General features: G+C 54.7%; 1 protein-coding gene and 1 long non-coding RNA gene across 2 annotated transcripts in view; one reads left to right on the top strand and one right to left on the bottom strand.

The window, feature by feature from the left end:
* LOC120880501 overlaps positions 1–16,436 on the top strand; it is a 17,512-nt gene extending 1,076 nt beyond the window's left edge. Inside the window, exons 2-3 of the long non-coding RNA XR_005725045.1 lie at positions 12,006–12,009; positions 16,424–16,436. This is a non-coding gene — a long non-coding RNA (uncharacterized LOC120880501). The remainder of the gene's footprint in view (positions 1–12,005; positions 12,010–16,423) is intronic.
* KIAA1614 (KIAA1614 ortholog) overlaps positions 452–20,251 on the bottom strand; it is a 43,189-nt gene continuing 23,389 nt past the window's right edge. The window contains exons 5-10 of the mRNA XM_040263860.1: positions 16,556–18,042; positions 13,794–13,920; positions 11,723–11,981; positions 8,278–8,405; positions 7,424–7,608; positions 452–1,706 (exon numbers count right to left, since the gene is read on the bottom strand). Coding sequence (XP_040119794.1) covers positions 1,513–1,706; positions 7,424–7,608; positions 8,278–8,405; positions 11,723–11,981; positions 13,794–13,920; positions 16,556–18,042 — 2,380 coding nt within the window. The 3' untranslated portion in view covers positions 452–1,512. The remainder of the gene's footprint in view (positions 1,707–7,423; positions 7,609–8,277; positions 8,406–11,722; positions 11,982–13,793; positions 13,921–16,555; positions 18,043–20,251) is intronic.

The following is a 20,251-nucleotide window of genomic DNA, read 5'->3' on the forward strand; positions in this document are numbered from 1 at the left end:
CACACACACACACACGACTGCCTGACCTCCCCCCTCCACTGCCCGTCACCTTTCTCTCAGGCCACAGGTCTCCTTCAGCAACATGTCTGTTAAGAGCTGCAGCCACACACACGGTAACCTGATTCTGCAGTGTTTTCACCACGGTCTGCCCCCAGCAGCCCAGGGCTGCCCACCCCCGCTGATCCCATCTGAGGACCCTTAGCTCCCATCTGTCTCCTGCTCCTAAATGCACCTTGCCCAGGACTCCTCTTCCAGCTAAAGATTGACCTCTGGAGGCTTCCGCCTCAACCCCGGCATCACCCCAACCTGAGAGGCCTCCCCGCCCCCTGCCTCTAGCATGCCAACAGAGCCCACTGCCATGCCTGTGTCCTCCTTTCCCCTCCCCCCAAGGCTCCTGCCAGGCTAGTGAAGGTCAAGTGAACATTCAGCCCAAAATTTAGCGACTCAAGAGTGGGAGACGTTTCGGCTTTGCTTTTTAATAATTTAAGACTACTTCCAGAAAGTCCCAACACTTTGGACCATGGAAGCCCCAGGCGGGACGGCCCCTCCCTCTGCTCGAAACGTCCTGCCATCTCCCTGCCAGCGACCCACCCACAGCTGCCCTCAGGGAGTCTGGGCTGAGAGCTTGTGGCTGGGGACAGCCTGGCACCAGCTGCAGCCTTGTCCGAGGTCCCAGGAGAAGGAAGACAGAGCCCCTCACGGGCAGGCTGTAGCAGCTCCAGTCTCACTCTGGGCGGGAGCAGAGGTCAGGGCGGGGTGGGGCAGGGCTGCTCTGGCCAGTCCCACTGGCCACAACTGCACTTCCCTAAAGTTGGTCTCAGTTTCATTTTGTTCCTTCAACCTCATATATCATAAAGATTTCCCAGAAATCCTTAATATTCTGACTACCAGATAACATCTCTCAGCTGTTCTCACACCAGACACATGTTGCCAACTTTTGGTTTGGGATATATGGTCCATGGCTGTAAGGCTGTGACTCCCGGACACTTGGTCCATTTTTGGAAAAAGAGCAAAGGCGTTAGATGGGAGCTTGGAGGAATGAGACAGAAAAAGGCAGGCTCAAGGCCAATATGGCCAAGTACTTTCTTTGGCTCTGGAGTGAGAGGAGATGGGGGAGCCCCTGACAGTGTGGGATGACGGGGCCTGGGGGTAAGGCGATGCTGCTTAGGGACCAACCGAAGGACCCACCAAATCTCTCTCCTCCTGCTGCCAACAAAGGTGCCAGAAGACGGTGACCCCACTTCAGGCCTGGTCAGGGCGGGAGACCCATTCCCTTCCCTGCTTCTGCATAAATTAACATCCTTAAACAAAACACACAAACAGGCTCCTTCCCTCTGCAAGTATGGTCAGTCACAGAAGCCCGACCGAGGCCGAGGGGTTTCACGCCGCTGTGTTCATTTTCAGTAGACAAAGCAGCTTTGTGTAGCGCATTCCCAGCCAGCCCTGGGGGCGGTTCGGGGTTTCCATTGGGCGGGGGGTGGTGCTAACAGTGAGGGCCAAGGCACCTCTGCTTCACCGTGGGACAGGTCTCTGCCTCAGCACCCGGATCGACAAGCTCTCTGCGTGGGCCAGGAGCTCCCTCACGTGAGCCAAGCCCAGCCCTGCAACCTTGGCCCCGTTCACCTCCAAGATCTCATCCCCCACCCCCAGCAGCCCCGAGTAGAGCTTGGCTGTGCTCTCGTCAGCCATCTCCTGCACGTAGAATCCTGCAAAGGAAAACAGGAGAGTTAACGCAGGAAATCCAAATCAAAGACACGCAGCTCTGTGGAATGCTGACCAGGTGGGTGGCGTGGGGGCGGGGGAGGTGCGTGGAGGGGAGGCAGGTGCTTATACAAGGTGCTTCACGCACGCACGCACGCACGCACGCACGCACACGCCCTCATTATTCCACTTCACAACCACAACTCGATTTATAATAGATACAGCAGGCCCGCCTCCACTCCATTTTTCCTTTTTTCTCTTTTAAAATGCCCCTAATACAAATAATGCCTTAAGCTGTTATTATTCATGTATAACTCAGTGTGAATGAGCTAATCTTATCTTTTTCTGGGAGAAGCCTTGATTATAAAATAAGGAAAATGTTAAGACCTACGACATGCCCGGCACTGCTCTAGGTGGGGATTCACAAGTAAGACCCAGCTGCTGCCCTCAAGTAGCTGGGGGTGGATGGTATCATTGGAGCCACAAACAAGTGAAAGTGTTAGTCATTCAGCCATGTCCAGCTCTTTCAAGCCCAGGAACTGTGGCCCGCCAGGCCCCTCTATCCAGGGTTGCCATTCCCTTCTCCAGGGGATCTCCCTGACCCGGGGATCGAACCCATGTCTCCTGCCTTGCCAAGCAGGTTCTTAACCACTAGCACCACCTGGAAAGCCCAGGGAGTAGCGAACAGGCTGAAGTCAAATCCAAACCTGGTTTGCCTCACCGGATTGTCTAGGACCAGCCCTGGCTTCAGTCTTCCTTGGATATGGATCCTTAGAATTCAGAGGCATCTGGGCAAAAGCCCAGGAAACAGAAATTCTGGTTGGTTGGGTTGGTTGGTTTAGTCACTAAGTTGTCCGACTCTTGTGACCCCATGGGCTGTAGCCTGCCAAGCTCCTCTGTCCATGGGATTCTCCAGGCAAGAATACTGGAGTGGGTTGCCATTCCCTTCTCCAGGGGATCTTCCAGACCCAGGGATCAAACCCAGGTCTCCTATATTGCAGGCAGATTCTTTATCAACTGAGCTATGAGGGAAGACCCCGTAGAAATTCTACCCCCTATTTACAGTCATAGTGGCTCGCTTTTCCTTTCTGTGTACACTCTCCCCTCCAGTACCCCCAAGGGGCCCCAGCTGGCTGGGACCATTTCCTGGGTGTCTAAGGTAGGGTGAACCTCGGAAGGAGCTGCTTCTCCTTCTTTCCACAGTTCAATTTGAGGAACTCATGTCAGCGGAGCAGGCTCTGGGGGCCTCGGGTTGGCTGGGCTGGGCTCCCTAGCCACACAGTGTAGGACAGTCCAGCTGACCGAGCCCCTCTTGCCTCAACTTCCGCAGAAAACTTTTCAAACCCTCCCCTTCAGCTGTCTCGGCCTGAGGGAGCAAGTGAGCACAGGCTCTTCCAGGGAAGACTGGGTGTCCCTCATCCATGGGTGCCCCCCACCCACCAAATCGCCCTAAGTGAGCACAGGTGTGCAAAGCAGGAAGACTGCAGGCTGGGGAGCCTGTGCGGTGACGGCCCCTGCAGGGTGCCCTGGGACATGTTGGCGTGGCTTTAAGCATCCTCACTGATCCCCAGCCTGAGCTTAGCTGGCTGATTAGAAACACTTAGCAGAAATCCAGTCCACGCCTGGCTCTCTACTTCATTTCTTAAAATCAATGTTCTTAGAAGGGACCTGAAAGAGCAACTCCTCTCTGGCTGGAAGCCTTTTAAGACATCTTGGACGTGTGGAAAGTCATCTCTCCAGTCCACCCAGCCTCGTAGGAGCTTCTGAGAAGAGAAGCTCCAAGAGAAGTCAAGTTTTTCAAAGCCCACCCTCAAAAACTGGGGTTTGAATGTGCACTGAAATCTCCTCTAAGGCACCCAAAGGTTTGCAGCTCTTGGGTTTAGCAAAGCCAATTTGTTGACATGTTCCTGCTTCCCGGTCTGAGCTGTGGAACTCGCTCTTAGTGCTTCTTGGCTTGACTGATCCTTTCCTGCAAGGCCGGCTCCCTCCTGGCAAGGCCTATCTATCATCTTGGCTGCACAAGGCTTTTCTCGAAGCCCTTGCCCTAGCCTTCCCCTCTTCTTTCTGGATTCTTTAACTGCTTGCCTGCCTTGTCTGCGTGCTGGCAGTAGGGCAGGGGGAAAGGCAGGTAAGGAGGCAGGGAAGGAACCTGCAGAAATGGCTGCTGTCCAGCAGAGCATGCCAGTGGGGAGGGATGAGGAAACCCAACAGAATGGAGTCGGAGGACCAGACGCTGCTGTCACGCCTGCCACGTGGGGGGGACTCCAGGGTACGTTTCACAGTTGGAAGTCATGACACAAGTATGACAGAGAGGCTATCGTAGACATTCATTGTCTGCTGGCAATGGCCTTTGTTCAGGATGTATGATCTCTGTGTTGTTTTCAGTGAGAAGCAGGAGGCGAAGCCTGCTGTTCTCATGTGCTTGTACAGACAGATGTGACAGCCAGCAAGGAACACCCACATCATGATGTTTTAGTGAGGAATGCAAACCAGCCCCAACTCACAGCCCCTCTGAGGCCCAGGAGAAGTGACCCTGGGGGGCTGGAGCACAGCCTGAGGCAAGGACGCACCAGTACCAGCCGCATTCCAAGGGTGAGGGCATCTCCTCAGGACAGCCGACAGCCAACCGCAGTGGCCAGAGAAGGGTGCCACCTGGGCAGGACAGGGAAGAGCTGGCACCCACCCTGCAAGGGGTGCCTGCAGAGCAGGCCAAGGCAGAGCCCAAGAAGCTCCTGGTCACTGGAGACCCCTGCCCATCAGCAGTCCGAGATGGGTGATCGGGGAGGGAGTCCCACTGCCAGCAAAGAGGCCTAAAGGGACTTGTGGGAAGGATGGGGGGCACAGGAGAACGCCTGGTTGGGCGTGAGCTCACACTGGCAGCTGGTGCAGACTGTGTCTGGGCCCCCGCCCCCCGCCACCCGCCCTCTGTCTGGAGTTCTACTCCCCAGATACACATTCTTTTTCTGAAGAGGGAAGGATTACACGTGCCAGGTACTTTCCTATATACCCCACTGAAATGACTTTTCCAGGCAGGCTTTCATTAGTTTGATGTTACAGGTTGAGTGAGTGAGTGAGTGGTGAGTGAAGTTGCTCAGTCGTGTCCGACTCTTTGAGACCCCGTGGACTGTAGCCCACCAGGCTCCTCCGTCCATGGGATTCTCCAGGCAAGAATACTGGAGTGGGTTGCCATGCCCTCCTCCAGGGATCTTCCCGACCCATGTTACAGGTTAGGTGTTCTTTCTTTATATATGGGCTTCCCAGGTGGCACTAGTGGTAAAGAACCTGCTTGCCGATGCAGGAGACATAAGAGACGTGGGTTTGATCCCTGGATCGGGAAGATCCCCTGGAGGGGGAAACAGCAACTCACTCCAGTAATTCTTGCCTGGAGAATCCCATGGACAGAGAAGCCCTGTGGGCTACAGTCCATGGAGTCGCAAAGAGTCAGACAAGACTAAAGCGACTTAGCAGCAGCATTTACTTATTTATTGGATCGCATTGCCTGGCATGTGGGATCTTAGTTCCCCAACCAGGGATTGAAGCTATAACCCCTATAGGGGAAGCACAGAGTCTTAACAGTTGGACCACCAGGGAAGTCCCTCATTTTACAAATTAGAGACTAGAGGCTCAGAGAGGGTAATTAACCTGCTCAAGGTCACACAGCAGAGGCGCTGGAGTATAAACCATGCTCTGTCGTCTAACTACGCCTGCATGGTGCCCCTCTGGCAGTGCCTGACCCCCTCACTGAAGGGTAGAGGAAGCTGGAGGAAAGGGCAGAGTGGCTAACAGCCTGTGGAATGCTTTACGATGGTCAACACATGCTCACATTCACCATCTCCCTGCGAGGACAGACGGGTACCCTCCTGAGGGTCAGAGTGGGGAGACTCTTGTCCTCTCTTCCTCTCACACTCAAGTAAAACCTACCAGCAAACAGTCAAAACTACCTTGAAGTCAGCCAGAACCCGGCTACTTCTTACCACCTCCAGGGCCGTGCCAGTCTAAGCTGCTGCCACTATGTCTGCCAGACTATTGAAATAACCTTAAAACTGGGCTCCTTGGCTCCCCTTGCATCCCACTAGGGTCTATTCTCAATATAGCAGCCAGGGACCCTGGTAAAAGCGTTACACATCAGAGCATGTCGGTCCCGGCTCCAAGCCCCTGGTAACTCCTGTCTCATTTCAACGAAGACATCCCCTTCTGAGCTCAGCTCGGTCTCTCTCCCACATTTCGAGGCTCAGCTGTCCCCCAACCTTCCTACCCTCAGCTTAGTCTCTCCCCCTCACCCCCTTCTGTCCAGCTTGACCTCCTTGTAGTTCCTCCCACTGGCCAAGCTCATTTCCAGCCCTGAGGGCCCTGCATGGACTGTTCCCTCTGCTTGGAACTCACTGCCCCAGACATCACATGGGGCCATGCTGGTGTCTGTCTGCTCAGGGGTCTCTTCTCAGAAAAGCTGCCCCATCAGGACTCCCAACTTACTGCCCTTGGGCCTTATCCTGCCATATATATATATATATATATATACACATACATATATATATATATATATACACACACACACACATATATATGTAGATAGTCTAACTCCCTCATGAGAATGTATACTCCTGAGGACAAGGATTTCATCTGTTCCATTTACTGCTCTGTCCCGGGTATCTACAACACCTAGGAGATGCTCAATGTATATTGTTGAAAGATAAATGATGGAACATATGCAAGAACTCACTTCAGTCTGCAACCCCAGCAGCAGTGTTCTGCCACCTAAATGGCTTTGACTCAGGAGATCAAAGCACAGAAGGGCTAAACCCACCACAGCACAATCCATCCAGGACAGCTTTGAGTGTGTCTTTCTGTGTCTGCCTTTCTGTTTTCCCTCCTCTCTCTCCTCTCCTTCCCACTCCTGCATGTCTGTCTTCCTTCCCTACTCATCTCAGCTGAGAAATACCTTTCAAGGTCCCTTGCTCTGTGATGGATCCCTAGTGGCTCAGCTGGTAAAGAATCCGCCTGCAATGCGGGAGACCTGGGTTCGATCCCTGTGTTGGGAAGATCCCCTGGAGAAGGAAATGGCTACCCACTCCAGTATTCTGGCCCAGAGAATTCCATGGACTGTATAGTCCATGAGGTTGCAAAAAGTCAGACACAACTGAACGATCTTCACTTTTGCCTTGCGGTGGATCCTAGCCCACAGACCTTGGGTAAAGGCAAGTCATTTTTGCCCTGAAACATCGATGCGGCATTGAGAACTAGCCAGGGTGCAGAAAGACGTCCAGGGACGCTCCCTGATCCTGCCACTGCTGAATCGGGACCTAGCAGGCCGCCCGGCCAGGGGCCTGGAGCCAGGATCCATGTGAACATCCCCAGCAGGAGCCCGCCCTGAGGGAGGGGCCTGGGTGCACAGACAGGCAGGCTCGGTCCACGTGCCCGGACACACTCCGCAGCTAGAGGAAGGGAACCACACCAACCACATCAAAGAGATCCGGAGAGCCAGCCAACACAAACAACCTCCCTCTGACTCTCCTGTGAAAAGATGGGAGTCGGGATTCTGATTTCAAGATGGATGAAGGGACAGTGGAGCAAGCCTGCCATTTCCACCGCCTGGAGGGGAAAATTCCAGTCTCTTCACTGAGAGGCTCTCTGAGTCCGGAGCTCTTGCTCGGTGAAAACCCGAAAACAGATACGGCCACGGCCAGAAGGCACGGCTGCGGCCTGCTGATGCCCCGGGGCCTACCTGAGTCCCGGCGTCCATTCCCAGAGGCCACGTTGAAGCCGAAAGTGCCCTCCGGGGGGCGCTGTAGCTGCAGCTGGCTCGTGCCGTCGGGGAACACCTCCACCAGGCGGCCCACGGCGCGCGCCGGGCCGGGGGCACTCACGTCCTCCACGCTGAGGGCGCGCCGGGCTGGCGCCTTGCCCGGCCTGTAAGGGGCGAGAGGCGAGGGAGGGCGAAGGGGGCGGGCACTGGGCCCTCTAGGCCTAGAGGAGGCCTCCAGCCAGGGCCGGGCCTGGCGGTGCCCACAGCTGTGTGAGGTTCCACAGAGCCCCCTCGCCCAGTGGATTTTAATCATTTTAATTGGAGAGATCTCTCTGAGAATGTGACGAAGTTTTTAATTTTACACAAAAAATCCAGGAATTAATGGGCCCCTTAAGTCCCTCCGTGGAGCCCCTGGTAAGAGCAGCTAGCCTAGCAGGCCTCATCAGAGAGGGCGGTTTCTCTAGGCAGGCCTGGTCAAGGGGCAAGGACCTCTTTGGGGACCCTGTCTCTGGATCTTTAATCAAATCTTCAGCTGGACCAAGGAAGCTCTCCGAACATTCAGATTTCAGGATGTCATTAGATAGTAAAGGGATGGAGGAATCAAACCTTCCAACTCTACAGAAGCCCCAACCCCTGTCCAGTTGCTCAGGACAAGGGCACTGAGGTGTGGGCTCTAAGACCCCTGAGGTACCTGAGGCACAGGTAGCTGGCCTCGGTTTCTCTTTTAAAGGGACCCTCCCCGGGGCCATGCTGCTAAGGCAGGAAGGAGTTAGGTGTATAGCTCCACCGTCCATGCTCTGGGTCTCTCCTCCAAAACACTTGCCCACTCTCACCTGTCAGCTGCACTGTGATCCCCTGGCTCCCCTACCAGGTAGAGGTTGGACCGGTCCACCTTGCCACTCAGCAGAGAATGGAGGTTCTGAAAGGAGGTGGCTTTCCGATGTTGGCGAGAGGGTGACACCTGGTGGGCAAGACCCAATATTGCAGGTAAGAAAAGCCATCTGATAAGGGGTTCATTAAGGCAGATTCATTAAGAATCTGCCTGCAATATAGGAGACGGTTTGATCCTTGGGTCGGGAAGATCCCCTGGAGAAGGAAATGGCAACCTACTTCAGTATTCTTGCCTGGAGAACCCCATGGACAGAGGACCATGCAGGCCACAGTCCATGCGGTTGTAAGAATCGGACACAACTTAGTGACTAAACCACCAAGGGGTTGACAGAGAGGGAACTCCAACCATGAACCTGAGGGCCTGCTAAGAAAGTGCTTAACAAAATAACCATAACTTACTTCAAGAGATGGGCCTATGCAGGCACTCTGAAGCTTCAAATGAAAAAAATGTGTTGGCTGAATATGATAGTGCTAATTATCTCACTGATTAAGAAAATCAAGTAACTTTCTCCTTGATCCAGAAAAAAAAGTAGGACTTCCTTGGTGGCCCAGTGGTTAAGAATCCACTTGCCAACGCAGGAGACGGGTTCGATATCTGGTCCGGGATGATTCCACACATCATAGGACAAATAAACCTGTGCACCAAACTACTGAAGCCTGCATACCTAGAGCCTGCACTCTGAAACATTGAAGCCCTGCAGTGAGAAGCCTGTGCGCTGCAGCTAGAGAGTAACCCCACTCACCACAACCAGAGAAAGCCCACGTGAGGCAGTGAGGACCCGGCACAGTCATAAATAAATACATTTTTTAAAAAGGTAAAATCAAATAATTACAGAATAATGAACACAATTTTAGGGTTAAAATCTTAGTTTGTGATTCTTTAGTATCCCTTTTATGATCTCTGACATTAAAAATTTTATCAAGTATGCACCTAAAAACACTGTGCATGATGGATAAGACTGACGTCCCTCAAGGAGTTCACACCACGGTGGGGGTGGGGGGAGCATGGACAGGTCAGAAGCCCTAAATGTATATTGTAAGTGTGAGGCTAGAAGCATGGATGACGCTGTGCAGGGAAGCAGAGCGACTCAGCTCAGGAGGCCTCGGGGCCCTGGAGGAGCCGCTGCCTGCGCAGCACCTGAAGCAAGAGCTCTCCAGATGAAGACAGCAGGGGGCAGTTCCAGACATAAGAAACAGTAGAGGCAGACAGACAGAGATGGGAGAAAGCATGAATGTTCTGGAACATACTTGTGGTCTGGGGGACTGGGCTGCAGAGGTGATGGGCGGTGGGCTGGAGCCAAGGGCCAGACCCGGAGAGACCTCATCTGACCTGCAGAGGAGCCACTGAGTGATAGTAATCAGAATAATTACAAGGTCCGATCTGTGTTCTAGAAACTGACCCAGTGAGGAGGCTATTCTGAGGGAGTGGGTGGGAGGCAGGCAGAGGGAGACTTCTAAACAAATACTGCGCACATTATTTATCACATCGGGAATCCATGCTCTCAGGAAGTTGTATCATCTAGAAGCTTAAGAGGGGGCCCTGAGCTTGCCTTGAAGTTCTGGAGGGCTTCCTGGAAGAAGTCATGTTCAACTCAAGAGTGGAAAGGCAGGGAGGAGGGGAAAAGGGAGGAACGAACAAACCACAGACACTAGAGGACGTGGGAGCTGCCCATGTGGTGAGGGTGCTCACTGCCTACTTAGAAGGGCAGAGTGAAAACCAAGCCCGTCTGCACTCTCGCCACGCACGCTTGGCAGGGCAACAGGAAGGGGTTCGCCCTGAGATGGGTCATGAATATACCGGGGTGAGGTGGAGCCCTATTTTATGTTCTTTTTTTAGTTCTTAAACAATTCTTTCTGCTGCCCAGTCCTCCCGGCACTTGCTCCCACCCTTTCTCGGCCAGCTTACTTCCTAACTTGGCCCACTCAGATTACATGGCAGATAATGGGCTGTCATCTCCCTTGGGTACACAGACTGAACCTCTGATGCCATACATTTGAGCACCATGGCTCAGACACACCAGGGACAAATCTAACTTCAGGAGAAAAGCAGCGAATTCCTGGAGCACCATGTCACTCTAGGCTTTGGTCCCCAGCTTGAGATCATCTTGCTTTTGTTTCTTTGCCTTCCAACTTCATCCAACCAGCAAATGTTTATACTATACAAGACGACTAACAGAACGTTCATTCAGCCTGCATTCTCTTCCCTACTTCAGACTGAAAAATGAAAGGCTCCAATGCCCTAAACCGCAATCACCTGCTGTGTTCTGCCCAGGGGAGAGGGCGGGGAAGAGAACAAACTTGATACCTGGAAAACCTGGACTAGAATAGCACTTTCAGAGACCTAGCTGAGAGTTAGGCACTGCTCCTGGTTTGCTGTTGGTATCCTCTAGCACATGAGAAGGGAACTTTAGCAGGCTGCCCTGTGTTCATTCACTCACTCATTCATTCACTGTGTACTGCGTATGTCTACTATGCTAATTATCATACTAAATATTTGCAATCTAAAGATCAAGTAGTATTCCCTCAGAGAATCACATTCCACTGAGGGGAGACAGACAAAAACCAAAATACTACATGACAAGTTCCATGAAGGAGGAAAGCGCAGGATAAGAAAGGAAGCTGGAGCAGAGGTGCCCAGCTCAGCCCAAGGAAGGATTAGAAGCAGTTTCCTGGAGGAAGCCGTGTCTTAAGTATTGATGGATGAACAGCATTAGCAGGTGGAGAAGATGGAAGAATATTTCAGGTGAAGGTTCAAACTGTGTGGCCTGACTTCAGAACTGCAAGGTCAAGGATAACTGGGGTTGAGTATTAGGGGAATGATCAGTCAGATTATAGAAGTGGTCAGATTATAGAAACCCTTTGGCAATGCTGAGTGGCCTCAAAGCGTTTCCCTGGGGATGATAAGGGACCAATGGTGGATGTTCCACAAGGCAGGGGGGCAGCAAGACCAGATTTGTATGCAGGAAGGACCTTCCTGGAAGCCACATGGGGAAAGGCAGCGCCGGGATGCCAGTGAGGAGGCAGCCCAAGTGTGCAGTGATCTGTGCTAGACTAACAGAGTGGCTGTGGCCTCGGGGAAGCCTCCAGAATAATCAAGCAGCCGATGCCAGGCCTTGGCAGAGGTGGCGGAGTGAGGGAGGGGGAGGGGTCTAGGCTGAGCCCAGGCTGGGGCAGTGGGGTGGAAGGACAGAACTCTCTCATCGCACCGTGTCCAGGGAGTCCACGTCTTGCGGATGGACTGTGGGGATGCCAGGAGTGTCCCTTTCCCCATCCTGGGCTCCTCAGGAGCACCCCTGGCACTCCTCTTCTCCTTTACCTTTCATCTCAGTAGTGGCTACCACCCCACTGCCCTCACACACCCCTCAGCTGGGCCCTTGGGACTCTCACCAGATGCAGGGATTGTAAGGACGGGGCTCTCTTCACTTTGGGGGTGCCAGTGTGTGAAGCCAGGCTGGGCGCTGGGGGCTGCAGCTGCTCCACGCTGTAGCTGCGGGACTTGCCCATCTTGGGCCGCGTGCCCTGACTCAGCGCCGAGAAGAACTTCTTCAGCCCCAGGGCAGAGGCGATGCCTCCGCTGCTTTTCTTGTTCTTGTCAGAAGTGGCGGCGGAGGGCGGGCTGGGGCCCGCCTTGACCCCAGACGAGGCACTGAAATGCAAAGGTGGATGTGAGGGGGGTGGGAGAGGGCTGGGGGAGGCAAGAACCTTAGGGTCCTGTGGGGCCCAGGTGGGCCAGCACCCCGGCCTTGAGGAGGAGGTGACAGCCAGGCTGCAGACAGAAAGGCCGAGTGGACTTCTGCAGGAGCCTCAGCTTGGGCAGCAGAGAAGACCCTCAGGGTCACAGCCAACTATGGGTTCGCCAGTCATCCATTCACCCAGGGATTGCTCAGAACCTCTGCGAGGCTTCCTGCCAGCATTGGCATGTGGCAAATAATGAGGGTATGGGATAAACCAGATGGGCCAGACCCTTCCACCTGGGAACTTACAAACAACAGGCTGGTAAAAAAGGGAGAAGCCCTCTGAGTGACCAGTGAGCTGGGTGAAGCAGAGGGTGACAGGGTGGCTGGCGAAGGCCTCTCTCACAAGACGGCATTTAAACAGAGGGCTGAATGGCAGGAAGGAGTCAACCTTGCCCAGCCTGTAGGTGAGACTTCCAGGGTGAGGGAGCAGCTGAAATCACAGGCCTAGGCAGAAAGAGGCTCACTGTGTGGTGGGTTCGAGAACATAACGGGGCCAGGCCTGTAGGACTTTGACGTAGTGAGGAAAGAGGGATCAGCAGGGATCTGACGGGCGAGCAAAGCTGAGTTACGCTGAGTGTTATGTCAGGTAAGGTAAGTGAAGGCGATGGCACCCCACTCCAGTACTCTTGCCTGGAAAATCCCATGGACGGAGGAGCCTGGTAGGCTGCAGTCCATGCAGTCGTGGAGTCAGGCACGACTGAGCGACTTCCCTTTCACTTTTCAGTTTCATGCATTGGAGAAGGAAATGGCAACCCACTCCAGTGTTCTTGCCTGGAGAATCCCAGGGATGGGGGAGCCTAGTGGGCTGCCATCTATGGGGTCACACAGAGTTGGACACGACTGAAGTGACTTAGCAGCAGTAGCAGTAAGGTAAGTGAAAGGATGAACCACCAGGGTTTCAGTCAGAGAAATGGCATTACTTTGTTAAGGTTTTCAAAAGACACTTCAGACCATTGCATGGAGAAGGAACTGAAGGGGCAAGAGGAAGGCAGAGAGCAGAGAGGGAATGTTAGGTTTGCACAGAAAGAAGGAACACGCTGAAACCAGGAGAACGCCATGCAGGTGGCTGCAGGGGCCAAAAAGGACGTGCCAGTGGATGAGGGTGGGAGGGAACGGGGAGGAGGCAGCCAAGACGGCAGAGTGGGAGCACCTTAGGGATGGCGGTGTGCTGTGTGTTTGCTGGGGGGAGGGCCCCAGGAAGCAGCTTTCATCAGAGGGGTGATCAAGAGTTCCACTAGGCCTTTCGGGCACCCCAGTGGGGATGTCGGTGGAACTGGGTGCACAAATCCAGAGTTCTGGGGCACACACGGGGCAGGAGGTGGCGATCTGGCTGCAGTAGCGTGTGAAGCCCTGGGCCACATGTCACCAGGGATGATGTGCAGTGGGGAAAGGATGCTTCCCACCCCAGGGTCAGGAGCAAGTCCTCTGACAGAGAGCCCATCCTGGGAGCACCCGGAGGGCTGGGGCTGGATGCCCAGCTGTGCCCAGCACAGCACCTGCAGCTGGAGGCCATTCAGGGAAAGCTTGGGGAATGAATAAGCATGCACACTAGACTGGACAGGGCAGGGAACGGAGTGCTGGGGTGCCATGCTTGCACCTAAGCTAGAAGCCCTCCGAGGATCTGGGAGTAGTTAACTTATCCTGCTGCCTGTCCAGGGGGGGGTCCTTCCCCACCCAGCACCCCAACCCCCCAAGTCAAGACTGTCACTCGGGTCACTCACCAGGATGACATGTGCCCTACAGAACTCGGTTCTGTCCGTCGCAGCCCTCTCTCTGCTTCCTGGCTGGACTTGGGCTCCTCTGAGGCCGGGGAGAAGGAGATGCCCACGGAGCTGATGGTGCCAACAGCTGCTGAGGCAAGACAGCCCTGGGGTCCTCTTACAACAACCACAGTATTCCTCCCGTGCCACTGATCCACCCCCACAGGTCATGGGGACGAGGGGGGCAGTCCTAGCGACAGAGGCAGGAGAGCCAGAGGAAGATGCAGGGAAGCGGGAGCCCCACGAGAGCCATGGAGGCGGTGGTGAGACCCACACGCAGCAGGGAGAGGTCCTGTTTCCCTGGGCTGAAGCCCATCACCCCCAGCATAGCACCTGGTACACAGCAGATGAGGAATAAACACCTGTGAAATGAGGGGCTGGTCTTCCCTGGTGGTACAGTGGATAGGAGTCTGCCTGCCAAAGCAGGAGACACAGGTTCAATCCCGGGTCTGGGAAGATTCCACATGCCACAGAGCAGTTAAAGCTCATGTGCCGGAACTACCAAGCCCGCATGCTGCAACTTCTGAAACTTGTGTGTTAGAGCCAGTGCTTGGCGACAAGAAAAGCCACCACCGTGAGAAGCCCGTGCATAGCAACCAAGAGTAGCCCCCACTTGCTGCAGCTGGAGAAAGCCCACATGCAGCAGCAAAGACCCAGCACAACCAAAAATAAAAACAAATTATTTTTTAAAAGTAAAAGGCTGCTTATGATAAGTCATGTCCCTCCTGTATCAAGAGGTATATGAAAGGACTTGTGGACACAGTGGGGGAAGCAAAGAGTGGGACGAATGGACAAAGTAGCATCAACGTATATACACTTTCTGTAAAACAGATAGCTGATGAGAAATTGCTGTATTACACAGGGAGCTCAGCCTGGCACTCTGTGATGACCTAGAGGGGTGGGATCAGGGTCTTGGAGGAGGCTCAAGAGGGAGGGGATATATGTATAACTATGGCTGACTTGCACTGCTGTATGGCAGAAACCAAGGGCTTCACTGGTAATTCAGCGATAAAGAATCCACTGGCAATGCAGGAGACACGGGTTCCATCCTCGGCACAGGAAGATGCCCTGGAGGAGGGCAGGGCAACCCACTCTAGCATTCTTGCCTGGAGAATCCCATGGACAGAGGAGCCTGGTGGGTTACAGTCCATGGGGTCGCAAAAGAATCGAATACAACTTAGCGACTAAACCAACAACAACAATGGAAGACTCTAACACAACATTGTAAATCGATTTTCCTCCAATGAAAGAAAAGAGAGAGACATATATGGCGGTGAGGGGGGCAGGGGGGGATTTGTGTTCCTGGGACAAGACCCACAACCTGGTTGGCTGTGATGTCTAACAGCTAAACGATAGCCACCATTTCTAGATCGTCTGTCATACGCTAGGCAAGAGTTAAACCCTCTACAGAGATTATTGCCTGAGCTCCTAGGAGATGGGTTCTAATGATATCCTCAGGTTAGAGAGGAGAACTGGAGACAGAGGGGTGATGTGAAGAGCCCAGGACCTCATGGTGAATGAGAGGAGGAGCCTCACCTGGCCCTCTGCTCCAGCAGGTGAAGGCCGGGTTGGCCAGAAAGGTCAGCAACTCTCAAAATAGGAGCCCCACAGGAAGTGGGTAGGGCCAGCCAGCCTAGAGCCCACCCCAGGGAGGAAATCACAGGGCAGGCGTGAGCTCGGGGTGGGGCCTGCTCCCTCAAGGTTCCTGTGAGTATGAGAGGGATAGGGCGGCGTTGGCTCCCCATGTGCAGTAGAGGGGTGGCGGAACCCCCGAGGTGGGGCGGGCACTGGGCACCTGCATCCTCAGTGAGGTCAGCACGGCCCGTCACCTCTCTGGCCTCTCCCCTCTCACTGTTCCCAAGCCCTGGATTCCTCCCAAGCCATCACAGCGCCAGGGCTGCCAGAGCCGCGGGCACATGAAGGCAAGGCTGCTACCTCTGGCTAAGAGTGAGTGGCCGAGCTGCTCAACTCAGATCACAGCATCGGGGAAGCTCACGATTTGCCCATGACATGAGGATGCCTTCCAAGGGCAGAGAGGATACCCTCCGGCCTTCAGCAGCCTTGCCTGCAGAAACCTACCAGCGTGCCCAGTCGGCTTGGGGCTCTAGAAGGGCTTGGGCACCAGAGAACAACCCCAGCACTCCTTGTAGGAGCTCTGCTTACTGGTCACTGTGTCATGCGGACAGCATACCTGCTTGGCCGCCGAGGGTCTCAGGGGGTAGACTCCTGCTGAATTAATTCACTTATGCATCCCCTGCAGGGCCTAGGATGGTGCCTGGCCTGTAACGGATGCTCAAACTGTATTGAATGAATGTATGAAGTGACGATGTTGAAGGGGAGGGACCTTAGCCATGGGATTATCTGGCATTTGCTGCTCTAAGCAAGTAGTAAATCCTGGAGCTGCTGCCTCTTTCTGCTCTGTTGGTAGTAAAATTCCCTCAAAGCCCAGGCCTCCCACAGCCACAGAGCTTGGAGCTCCTTTAGCATCCCTACCACCGCCTCCCCAGGGGGAGTTGGCTAATCTGCCTCCAGGCTGATGTCGAATCCTGCACCCGCTCACAGACCCTGCCAACTTCCTCAACATCTGCCAGGCTCTGGGAGCTGCTAGGAGCAGTGCACAGCTCTGTCATCTATTAAGACGAACAGTTAAGTGCCTGGTGGGCCACAGACCCAGCCCATGATCTCCTGTCTAGCACCACCCTAGCCCCCGGGCCATCCCTTACCATCTCTGTGGTCCTCCAGCGGTGCTGCGGGCTCCTGGCTTCGGGCACTCGTCTCCCCCACGAGGATGGCTCCTCCCCAGGGCTCCTGCAGCCCCTGAGGCACACTGCTGTTGCTGCTGTTGGTGGACAGGGCCCGCAGGGGGTGCCTGCTGTGGGGGCTGTGGGGCTGGGGCTGTGGCGGGGTGAGCTCACCGGTCCTGGGAACTGCGCTTCTGGAAGCAGGCAAGGGGCTGTCCATGGGCTCTCCCTGGTGGCCCAGCCTGCGAAGCCCAGCCAGGGCTGCCTTCCTGTGAGACACGGGTGAGGCGGTTTTCTTTGAAGAGGGAGGGGTCGGCACCCAGCCATCAGGGCAGAGGGAAGCAGACAGCTGTTGGGCCTGGTGGTGGGCAGAGGGCTCTGCGCAGCTCTGTTGTGGGCAGTCAGTTCCCAGAGACTCCTGGCTTTCTATAACCGGGCCTTGTCTGCCTGGCCCCGAGGACCCCAGCTTCATGGGAGAGGCGATGGAGTAGGCTGTCCGAAAATCCCACGGGTGAGCCCAGGGATTTTCCAGCCCTGGTGCAGGCTGCCACGGGGACCCGGGGAAAGCCCTCTTTAAGTCCTGGACAGGAGGCTTAGAGAAAGCATCTTCTCTGGGGAGCAGAGCCCCTGCCGTCGTCTGGCCCGCGCCTTCTGTCACCTCATCTGACACCTCCAGGAGCTCCAGCCCAGGCAGGTCGTGCGAGGCCTGAGGGCTCCGGGGCGGCTCCATCTCAGCCTTGCTCAACCACCTGTGGCCTCCCCGAGGCCTGGAGGCCCGCAGGCGGGCCCTGCTGGGCTGAGAGGTCCCGGCCTCCTCACTGTCAGTCCGGCAGCTGTCGGAGGTGTCGGTGCTGTCCAGGGCCGAGTCCGCCTCCTCGGGAAGCGCCTGGTCCCCGATGTGCGTTTCCCGGATCCACTCGGTGTGGAGCCGGGGCTCAGCTGCGGAGAGGAGCCGGAGCTGGGCGCTCAGACCCTGAGAGCTGAGGGGCTGCGCCGACGCCCCCTCCCTCCCGCAGGCGGGTTCGCGCTCCCGGAGGACCCTTGGGTCGGGGGCGATGCAGTGGCCGCAGGCTCGGCACCTCCTCCCGCTGCCCAGAGCGGGCGGCGGCGCTGAGAGGCCCCCGGGCTGCAGCCCACCCAGCAACGGGTGCAGAGCGCCCGCGCCCGCGTCCCGGCGCCGGCAGCCCCCCCGGATGTAGTCGGCGAGGTCGGGCTTGGAGCGCAGGGGACCATGGTCCGCCGAGCTGAGCACCTGCCGCTGACGTTGCTGCAGCCGCTCCAGGTAGCGGGACTCAGCGTCCCGGGCGGACTCATCCTCAAAGCGGACGTGGGAAGGGGAGGCGCCCCGCTTAGGCCACTGCCCGCTGCTGGACTCCCCGCTGGAGGAGTCGCTCGTGTTCCCATTCTGGAGGTTGTCTCGGCAGGCGATGGTCATCCTCGGGTTCAGGGCTGGGCTTTTCCTCCCATCTCTGATGGGCAGGCAGGAGGAGAGAGGTCATGAGCAGAAGGAGAGGAAGGTACAAGCCTCCTCCCTGGGCGCACCAGCCCTACCCGTCCACCCTGGGGCACGGTCCTGCACAGCGCTCAGGGAAAACTACAACCCAAAGTTGCCCAAATCAGGTTCCTCAGGAGTCCAGCAGCAAAGCAGAGAAGCTTACAGGCCCATCCCCATCCAGAACACAGTGCTAAACAAAATGAATATGACCTTCTCTACTTTTGGCTTTGCCTCTGTTGCCTGTCTCCGTCTGAGTTAAGATGAAACGCTGTTAAACGCAGGACTGTAGGAAAGGATAATACCGAAGTCCTGGTGTGTGTTTAGAAGTGAGTCTGGCCATCATCGGCATCTGGTGAACTGTGAGGAACTGTGGCAGTACTGCATTTGTTATAAAGGTTTAATGGGAAGAGCATAAGTTTCCATGGAGACCGTGTGGGACCTGCAGTCATAGTTTCTAAGCATTCTTCCTCTCAGAAGTGTTCACTCAGGGTTCCTAAGCATCTTGCTGGGACAAAATTTAGACAGAGTAACACTAGTGTTTCTCCTTGGTCTCGCCATCTAGTCTGTTCCAACACTGCCTCCTGTATCTGCCCCTCCCCAGCCCCTCTCACACACTCTGTCCCAAAACACTGTGACAACAATTACTATGCTAGAAGAGTCCTCATATTCTGTTGTCAGCCTTTGCTCTGAGAGACACTGTGGCTGGTGGTCAAGTCCTGCTCAGCTCAAGAAAACACCTGCACAAATCTCACACCAGGCCCCCTGGAGCCAGGTGACCCGAGTTTCAGATTCCTATGTAAATAGACCCTACAGGCCCTTGTCTATCAGAGGCCACCTAAGTAAGGACCATACTTCTCCCTGCCTTTCCCAGCAGCACCTTGCCACCAATCTACTGATAAGCACCTGGGACTCACATCCTTTCCTGCTTTTATCACTCACTCTGGACCCCTGCAGTGGCCTCCTACTCATTGGTCCTCCTGGATCTCAGCCTCATCGCATCATCTCTCAAAGGGGCACAGGATCAAGTTCACAGTCTTTGGGGTAAAGATACAGGCCTTCCACATTCCTCTCTGCCTTCCTTTCCAGCTATGGCCCACTTGCAAGGCCTCCAGGCTTCTCACCCCATTTATCTCATGCAACCCTCCTGCCACTGTTTCCTAGAATCTTTCTTCTTAACCTATCTGCCTTTGATTACCAGTCATTAAGTCATACCTGTGTATAGATGCCATGTGTAATGTTTAATTTTGTGTGTCAGCTTGGCTGGGCCATGGTGCCCAGGTTCTTGATGTTTTTGTGAAGGTTTTTTTGGATAAGATTAACATTTAAACTGTGCTGTGCTTAGTCATCAGTTGTGGCCAACTCTTTGTGACCCCATGGACTGCAACCGCCAGGCTCCTCTGTCCATGGAATTCTCCAGGCATGAATACTGGAGTGGTTTAGCGTTTCCTTCTCCAGGGGATCTTCCCAACCTAGGGATCAAACTCAGGTCTCCTGCATTGCAGGTGGATTCTTTACCGTCTGAACCACAAGGGAAGCCCAAGAATACTGGAGTGGGCAGCCTATCCCTTCACGTAGGGATCTTCCTGACCCAGGAATTGAACCAAAGTCTCCTGCATTATAGGCGGATTCTTTACCAGCTGAGCTACCCGGGAAGCCAATTTAAACTGGTGGACTTCAAATAAAGTTGATCATGGTATGGTGGACCTCATCCAATCAGTTGAAGTTCTGAATAGAACAAAGACTGCTCTTCCCTGAGCAAGAAGGACTTCTGCCAGCTGACTGCCTTTGGATTTGAGTAGCAACTCTTGCCTGGGTCTCAAGCCAGCCAACCTACTCTGCAGACTTTGGACTTACCAAGTTTCCAAGGTACCATGAGCCAATTTTTTAAAATAAAATTTTCTCTCTATATAAGCACACATTATGTTGGTTCATTCTCTGGAGAACCCTGACTGATACAGGTTGATGCTGTCTCCTCCTGTGGCTACCCATGCCACCCATTTGTCATCAAAGACTCAGGAGATGTCAGGGTTCGAAGGGACTAGCACGACCAAGTGACCCCTACTTGTTTCCACAAAGGAGAGGGCACACAAGACCAGCTTCTGGACTGACCGGCACCTGACCAGCTGGGAAAGGCAAGCTGCAGGGAGTTCTTCTCTCTCAGAAGGAGCCATGAATACTTGACC

The sequence above is a fragment of the Oryx dammah genome, unplaced genomic scaffold (genome assembly GCF_014754425.2).
Source record: "Oryx dammah isolate SB20612 unplaced genomic scaffold, SCBI_Odam_1.1 HiC_scaffold_21, whole genome shotgun sequence".
Classification (NCBI taxonomy): domain Eukaryota; kingdom Metazoa; phylum Chordata; class Mammalia; order Artiodactyla; family Bovidae; genus Oryx; species Oryx dammah.